Source organism: Coptis chinensis, chromosome 9 (genome assembly GCF_015680905.1).
Source record: "Coptis chinensis isolate HL-2020 chromosome 9, ASM1568090v1, whole genome shotgun sequence".
Taxonomy (NCBI): Eukaryota; Viridiplantae; Streptophyta; class Magnoliopsida; order Ranunculales; family Ranunculaceae; genus Coptis; species Coptis chinensis.
The window spans coordinates 73,421,185-73,430,558 of NC_141464.1; the positions used below are offsets into that span (position 1 = coordinate 73,421,185).

General features: G+C 37.1%; 1 protein-coding gene across 1 annotated transcript; it reads left to right on the top strand.

Moving 5' to 3' along the window:
• Window positions 1-884: 884 nt before the first annotated feature.
• Window positions 885-1,919, top strand: LOC147477944 (protein S40-5-like). Its single transcript, XM_086583316.1, has one exon. The coding sequence runs from the start codon at window positions 1,010-1,012 to the stop codon at window positions 1,622-1,624; it is 615 nt and encodes a 204-aa protein (XP_086439442.1). The 5' UTR covers window positions 885-1,009; the 3' UTR covers window positions 1,625-1,919.
• The last annotated feature ends 7,455 nt before the right edge of the window (window positions 1,920-9,374 follow it).

Below are 9,374 nucleotides of genomic sequence, written 5' to 3' on the forward strand. Positions count from 1 at the left end.
TGTGCCTTAAACTTGAAGTGAGGCACGTAGTAATAAAAAAATAGATATATCAAATAAAAAATAAAATAAATATTAAATATGACATAAATTATCACTGATTTGCTTAGCCAAACTTTAAAATTAATTTTATGTGATTGTAAACATAAAACCATTGTAGTCATTTAAAAGAAAAATCTTAAGCAATAAGTAAAGAGCAAAATAAAACTCGTATCTCTCAATACAATCTAGCTCAACTTCAATAAACTAAAATAATGAACCGATCGAATTGAGCCAAATGAGTTCTTTATAAAATAGAACACGTGATTCAATTTTAGAATCCCGTAAAACTTCATTTAAAATTTAATCTATCTTTGTGTCTTTTCTCAATCCATACAACTTAACAAAAACTAGTCAAAATTAAGTTTAAAGTGTACTCCACAATGAAACTTACTAAATTTGTACAATTTCTTATATCATACAACAATTGGATCGAGTGTAAATGTGTCACGTATAGCAAAAATTGTAAAAAAAAACGAAAAAACTATAAAAGTTGATAAGGTCGCTTACAAGCACAGCTCCGACAAAAAAAAAAAAAAACGCCTTATATGACCTCTCGCGCCTTAGTCAAGGCGAGGCACTAAAAGTGCGCCTTGCGCTTTAAGCGCGCCTAGGCACGCGCCTTGAGTACACTGCTCCAAACAAACCAAGGTCCACACTCCCACAGCACGTCAAAGTAATTTGACTAAAAGTTTTATCAGCAGTTTGAGATCAACTTCCTTCATGTTTTTGAACAGACCACAGTAAATTTTTGAAACTACACGAAATGCAAACCAAATGAAGCTCACATGAAACCAAATGAAATGAAATGCAGGGGCGGCCTTATGAAAGCTATAAGTACACAAGTGGGTTGTAACGTTTGATCTATATTTCTCAAGTGTCTCAGCTCGTTATGAAATAAGTTCTAACGTCTAGACACCAATTCCGGTAGCCGGAATTCGGTCTACCTTATCATATAAAGTCGCCTAATGCAATGGCCAAGGGCCGTAAAGTTGCCATGACAACTCGACCGGAGCGTTACATTGGGTACAATCATAGCCAAGTGTCAAATGATGATGCATCCGAGTTTGGTGAAGAAGATGTATGGTCAATGATTGATGATGTAGTTGATCGAGATGATCACGTACACCACGATGGACATACTGAATGGAGCTCAAATGGGTCAAACACTAGTCGTGACCGTTCGATACGAAGTCAACGATGGATCGATAATGAAGAACGTCATATTGGTGGCTTATCACTGGCCTTCGATGATGCTAGGAGGAACACATCACCTCGAATTTTGCACCAATATCATGCTCATGACCACATGGCGCCTCAGCGTGGACGCCATGCGGCCTCCTCGGCACCAGTGAATGTACCGAATTGGTCGAAAATATATCGAGTCAACTCAGTTGAATCAATGCATGAGTCAGATGATGGAACTGAGGATTATGATTCGGAACGAGTTCCACCACATGAGTACTTAGCTCGAAGTCGTAATTCAGCTGCGAAATCGGTTTTTGAAGGGGTTGGTCGAACTCTAAAAGGTAGAGATATGAGACGGGTCCGTGATGCTGTATGGAGTCAGACTGGATTTGATGGTTAAGTGACGATTAATTAGAGATCTTTATTATTATGTGATTAATCATTTTTTAGTGGGCCATGATTGGGTTGAGTGGACTCTGACCCGCTGAGCCTAAGAAGACTAGAGTCTAGATGAGCGTATTCTTCACTTATTTTAGTGGTGTGATTACTGTATTCTTGGGCCCTTAGCTCATTAATACAAGTTAGCAACAAGTAACAACATCCTTGTTGTCCTCTTCTTCAATAATGCACAATTTAGCAATGCCAGCATATGATTATAAATGAGAATTTTTTTGGATCCATACCAAAAGATAAAATTAATTTTCATCGTGTGCGCATTTTCTGAGAAGAATTTGGATTTTCCTCACTTACTATGCATGTAAAGATGAAGATTTCCAGATTTTCTCCTGAGCGCACTGGGACCACTTTGTGTACATAATCTGAATTGAAATTTCTAGTTCACTAAACACGTTGTCAGGAAAGATGGCTTTTAATGAGGAGGAAGAAATTTAGAACTTTATTATGTCCGTTAAGCAATTAGATCCAGTGAAGGTTGGCAAAAAAATCATCTATGCTCTGAACTTATTGCCTGGTTTAATGGATTCAAAATGATTTTTTTGGAACTATCGATGAGATGACAAGGACTTAACTGTCTTTGAAGTTTCTACTTTCTACTATTGTTTTTGGCATTTTAGTGGTAGAGACTAGAGATGAGTTCAAAATGGTAGGGCGAGGAAATGAGGAATAAAGGTACTGAACAATTATTCTGGGTTCCACCCTTCACAGATAGAGGAACAGTTCCTTTAAAGGGGTGGATGATAACTTGATAAGTTGCACCTTTGAAAGGAAGTAGTGCACAAGTTGGCACGGTGTAGACCACATAGAGAGGGAGAGATTGAAAGTTTCAAACAACATGAAAGATGGATGCCTTCTTGCTTACCTTTTTAAAGAAAAGGACTCTCTTTTGGTTCACAAGTTCGAGAACATTAACTTTATTTTGTCATTAAATAGAGGTTAGATATTTTATTAACCCCGTGGTTGTCTTATTTCAGTATGATGGGTGTATTTGACTTCATGTACATTTTGTTATTTTGTTAGTATCTGCTGATACATAGCATCTATGGTTAGAGTGTTGAAGTTTGCTTTGAACTTAAACCTCAGCCTACCTCCGATTGTCCGTCCGTCCCACATTTGCATGGGTAGACAGGTGATCGACTGATCGTGGGTTCAAAACTCGCTAGCAGCCCCAGTACCTAAGGAGTTTAATCTTGCAACTAATAGGAGCTTAGTTACACCATAGCCGATTAGCAAAACAAATGATTTTGCTCCGCTGGAGCCAGCAATCAATGGATGAAATGGTATGGTGTGAGTTTGTGACTAAGGAGAAACACGCTACCCTACAATTTCAAGTTGGATCCTTACCCTACGTAAATAATGGACCCAATTCAACTTTGAACTAGGCCCTATGCTTTGGAAGTTTTTGGATAACTCCGTAGCTACTTGCTCACACAAACATCACATCCACGGTCCAATAAGTGGCCCTTGCTGACATGGTGTTGAACAAAAAGTTTCGAAAACTTCATTCTCTGCAGCATCAATGGGCCATTTGCTGTCCAGCTGATTATAGGCTTGTAGCTCTATGGAAGTATGAAAGCGTCAAAGCGTATCACACTGGTAGTAAATTGGTAATTGGGTAACACATATCTTGAGTGGTTTGGGTTTGGATCCTAATGAACTATTAACAGTCCAATGCAGTTCCATTTGTTGCCTGCCAAATTGAGCTTGAGCCTTACCCATCATAAATCTAGGCCCAACCCAACCAGTTTTTGGAACCGAGGCTTATATTTTGGAGTTCCACACTTCCACATAGATAGATAGCTGCGTTATCCATTTATTGGACCACTCCAATATATGTCCCTCCAAATCTCCAATCACTCCAAGAGCTTGTAGCGATTATTAATTGTAATAGATTAATTTGAATTAATCGGATAATACTTTTAAATTTTAGTTCCATTTATTTACCTCAGTATTTGTTTATGACTTAATTTCCCCAATAAAATAAAAAATAAAAACCAAATAGATGGGTCTCAAATCTCAATAGTCTTGGGCTTCTTTTGGTTATGGAAGTAGTTTATTTTCAACAGTAACAGTCATCACATCATCTTCACAAACAATCGAAATTGCTTCCACATTAGAGTGTCGATCGTGAGGCAAAGCCACACAAACAAGTATTTTGGACCCCCATCATTTTGGCAAAATAAGGGGCCACCACTAGAGTTTACATGCAAAACAATTTAACACACTTTAAAATATATATACTTACTACTAAGAACAATATAATTATAGACTTAATTGAAGTTTATGGCTAATGAAAATATTAAATCCATTTTTTATTTCACAGATTTCCACATCAAAAGATGTATAAAATCTTATTTGTTATATAAAAATGTATAGGACATATTGATGACATGTGGAGTCATGGGTAGAAAGGGTCGTACAGAAGAGTAAATGGAAGAGGAGACATGATCATTGGATCAGTCCCGCTCATAATCTAACTGTCGAGAACTGCCATATAGAGAGTGGGACTGGTGGAGAGCTGAGGAGCGCGAGATGGAGAGAAGATGAACGAACCTGATGAAAAGAGAAGTTAGGAAAAAAGATATAGTATATAAAGAATAAAGGGTGAAAAAAAAAAGAGATCGAGAGATAAGGAAATCCATTAAGTTGTAATATTTTGAGTATACAAAAACCAAAAAGAATTTGACTAAAGAGGAGAAAACAAATAATAACACGAGACAAAAAATATGTCAATTTTTGTTTTTGACATGTAAATGGACACACATAGAGCCACATTTTAATCGTTGGCTTCGGGCCACCAGAAAGTCACGGTCGGCACTACACATCAGTATTGTCAGGGGGAGAAAATTTCCTCATAGACTTGCCAACCCTCCTTTCAATCCTCAAGTATTTGCCCCGTCTTTCTCTTATTCCCTCTTTCATTCTCCAGCAATAACAATCACTTTTTTTTTCGATAATAGACAAACACTTTCTCTTCTTCCAACATAAGTGCGAGTTTGTGCATTGGTTGATTTCTCTCGGACTCATTGGACATGTCCATTATTTGATGAAGAGTTTAAAAGAGTAGGGCCAAAAAATCACTAATCCATCTTAACTGGTAGCACACAAAAGTAACAAAAGCTTGATTTGATGTTGGTTCTTTGAGATTTTGATTACAACTCCATTGCAGGCCACGACTTTATAAGCAAACCTGCATCAATACCTTTTTTCGAAACCGACTAATTGAAAGAAATCGCCCAATTTTTCGTCACCACTCAAACCTCTATATTTTTAGCTAATCGAATCGGGGAGGTAGCGCATAGCACTTAATCCGCGATTAAACTGTACATGTTTAAACCAATATTCACAAGGAATGTTGGAGAAATTCCGATGAATATTTGTTTTTTGAGAAAATAGAAAAACATAGAGTCGAAATATTGTTAATTTCAAAATAATTGAAATCAAAATGCAACATAGGATCGAAATATTGTGAATTTTGGTTTTTGAGATTTTGGAATTCAAAATTTTTCAAAATCTCAAACTATGGTTTAAACAACACTTGAGGACTGATGCCTCGGACTCTAAACCCCCACCCCCACACACAATTTTATATTTTATTGAATTTCTGGAGTTTTTTTTGAATAGCAAACTCAATGTTTCTAAACACATTTTCATTAGAACCAACCGTCGTCACATTGTTGTCAATTACTTTAAGCAAAATTTTTCCAAATATAAATTAAACAATGTTGGTTAGCAAACATGCTATGGTTTAAACAATTAGTTGCTTCTCCTACACAAAAATCTCTATTCCCAAACCCTGATGCCTCGGACTCTCCACAACCCCTCATAAATCAACACATCTGCCGGTTGGAGTGTCTATATACCCTCTCTAGGGTCTGTAAGGAAGTTCAATGGAGCTTCTTTCTTCACTTGTATACCAACACCCACAACACGCCAAACCACGTCATACATAATATCTCGCATGTGGTCATGTCTGTATTTAAACCCGATTTCACCTAGGTCCAGGCTCAGCTCATGTTACGTTTACGTTTAGGAGGTCCAAACTCGGCCCTTTTGGACAAGATCGGATTCATTGATTCAGGCCTAGCCTAGGTTTGTTAGCAGTGCATGTAAACATTGTTCATTTTTATATTTTTCATAAAAATCAAGTGAAATAGCATGAAGTAGGAGACTAGGATGCCGAACCCACTTTTCTTGTGTGGCAACACAATTTCACTAGGCTTCCAAGTTTTTATGTAGTAATATTGGTAAACAAAGTTACAAATATATTAATTACAAAACAACTAAACTCTACCTAAGCTTTTCGGGGAGGCCTACACTAGGGTATGTCAAGAACAAGTCCAATAAGTTATTGGCGGTGAATAGGGGTGTCAAAATGGCCCTCAAACCCTTAGCCCGCCTGCCCCGACCCGGCCCATGGGCCAAAAAAACTCTCAAAATGAGGCCCTCACACATTCGTGGGCTGGGCCGACCCGGCCCTCAAGCCTTTGAGGGGAGGGTATGGGCCTAGACTTTGAAACTTAAGCCCTCCCTTAAGCCCGGCCCTCATTAGGCCCTCAACATTTATTACATATATTTTAATAAAAATTTTTACAATATATTTCATTTTAACATTAATATGCTAAAAATCACTTAAAAAAACGTTTATCTATTAAGTTTGTCAACCTTATAATTTCATTATAATATTTTATGAAATGAATTTAACTGATCTTAATTGACTAATACAACTTTAACAAGTTTTTTTAGTAGTTTGAAGGTTTAATTGTGAAGTGCATTCGATTTTATCATTTTTAACTAATGTTTCTAAATTTATTTTGTAAATCAAATGTATAACATAGTATCTAGCCCTCAAGCCCGGCCCTTCAAGCCCTCTCGAGAGGGTTGAGGGGCGGGTAAAGGTTTCGAGATTTAAGCATTGGCCCGACCTGACCCAGCCCTTGAAGTAAATGAGGGTAGGGCTGGCCCGACCCTCAAAGCATGAGGGCTTCATTGTTTGACACCACTAGGGGTGAATATTTAGGGTACCTAAGTTATTGTTTCGGATTCAATTGGGCTTTGGGGCTGCCTAGTCCATTGAAAGTCCTAATTTCAATGCAAAACTCATATTTTGGGCTTAAAGTTGCCCATTGAATAACCTAACTCTATCGTTTTAGCTGAAGCCCAAATATAATTACTTTCGGGGTGTGTTTGCCAACTAAAAATTTAGAATATACTAGCCATTTGGCCCGGCCTATGGCCGGACTTGCTACATAGATAGTTAATGACTCAAAAGCTTAAAGTCTACTTGAATAAATAATATATGTATATTGATAACTAATAATTCACTACATACTTTGTTTGAAGGGTTTATGTTTTTCTATTTTTTTTTAAGAGATTGCAATCAAAATACTATACACACACAATACTTGTATAGATGAAAAAATTCCGATTAAAGAATAAAATATCTCGTCCTCACTTGGCATGCAAAGAAACACCAACAAAGAGAATAATGGATTACATGCATGAGTAAATAAACTTATATTAATGGTACGTCGTTGGCATATCCCAAACATATATATCCCAACACTTCATTAATTCACACCTCCTACAATATCCCAACAACTCAAAATAAAAGCGGAATTAAATTACAATCAAAGCAGAACACTAAATTAGTAGGTCTTGATCAGAACTTGAAGGCTTACAGAGACGATATCACACTTAGGCAAGTGAAGATATTTCATTGTAAGCGGGTACTGGAGGTTCCCATTGCATCTCGTTCTATTAATCCATTGATTGGAACCTCTCGCATGTATGCGTTATCAATCTTTGTGTCCTTATTCAAACCCACGTCAGATGGCTTGATTTGTCCTGTCATACATACCTTTGTCCACTCAACACGAAGCCGCCAGTCTTGTCTTCCAAATTCCGCCCGGTCAAGTCCTCGAATTGCATCCTCGACATCTCGCTCATCATCCATATAGACAAAAGCAAATCCAAGATCTCTATGTAAGGATCCCATTATCAGAAGATATTGGATGCAGACTATACCAATAAAGGAGTCACAACTGACCCACACTGCAAAATCTAGAATCTAAGTGACCATAAAAATTAGGACAGAGTCAACAGATCTTGTTTGATGAAGTAAATTATGTGAAGGAACAACAGTCCAAAAGTGGGTGTCTCATGAGGAAATCAATGTTGTCATGCTTAAACTTTGTTATACACTAATTTCATTACCGAGTAAAGCTTCGTTAAAAACATTTAAGACAATCGTAGTTTTAGGATAAAAGTTAGGATTTCGGTAGAATTTGTATTTCGGTAGACAATGTAATTTTGAACATAAGATGGTGCTACAATTATTGATTAGCATCTCTATTTGTGTTGTTTCTCCCCCACCCCCTACCTACTGACCATATTATTCATGGCTATGTGAGGATACGTGTTTCAGCAATATTTGAAGTGTATCTTGTACCAGTACCAGTATCATATATACCTAAATGACACAGGTCAATGGGTGACCTCTAGTATCCATGCATCTTAGTGTGCTGGGGAAGTTTTCTGCTGACCAGATCTGTTGGTATTCTCATTTGTTCTATTTTTTTTATGCTCTTGGTTTACCGGTGAACTATCAATCTCTTGACTGATATATTTGTGTTCATATCTCTGCAATTTAAAGAATGCTTTTGTATCTTTGAGTTATGGGTTATGGTAAGTTGTTCATTCATCATGGATCTCCAAGGAGACTTGGTGTTGTTGGTTCTCTCCATTTGATTGTGTCTAATCTTCTAGACTTCTTGACTCACTTTTCTATTGTGTCTAATTCCATTGATAGATGGTTTAGCTTTTCATGGTATAACCCCTATAATGTCGTGGTGTTGAGTCCAATGGTGTTTCACCAGCAATTTGTCTTATTGAGGAGCATATATCAGCTCCTCAAGAAGACATCTTGAGCAGAACCAAGACGTGTGCTGGGGAAGTAAGCATGAATGGACCATAACAGCATAGGCACTCTACAACCGACAAACTGGCTGTTTCGATAGGAGTGTCACAGCATGAGAAGTAAGTTTACCAAGCAGATCTGATGCTAAGAATTAGATCTTGCCAACTCATATTCAATAAGGTAAAATATTTCTAAACCATTGACGAGGATAAAATGCCCGACCAGCCCAACACAACTTATTATAAGCAAAAGAAAAAACTGACCCATTTTCAACCATGTCAACTTGAAACATAGCAATGCCTCGGAAACACATAGGCAAACAACTGTTGTTCATTTCTCTATTGTTAAACTAACGGAAACACATTGATTAAAAATAGAAGGCGGACACGTGAATCATAAAATAACATGGTCAGTTATAAAAGTAGTAAGAATTACCTATTGATTTGCAGACTGGGGGTGAAGGAACATCTTCCATAGAACTAACATGTATATAATATTCATCGAAGAGTTCTATTGCTTCCTCTATGCTTATGGAGGGAAATCAGTTAGGTTTCCCTCATCACAAATTTAAGCAACATAGTATGTTTCACAGTTGCAGTGGTAATAGTTATGAGGGGATATTAATATGATCGGCCGAATATGATATATGAATTACTTTTAGACAAAGAATGCACTTTGCTTAGCTGATAAGGGACCTATCTCAGAGGAATAATAAACTTCATTTGAAAAATAAAACGTATATATATATAAATCAGTTCTAGTGTTGATCTGAACC

Excerpts from the sequence above, each read along its gene's own strand:
- LOC147477944 (XM_086583316.1), top strand. The coding sequence starts at position 1,010 with ATGGCCAAGGGCCGTAAAGTTGCCATGACAACTCGACCGGAGCGTTAC.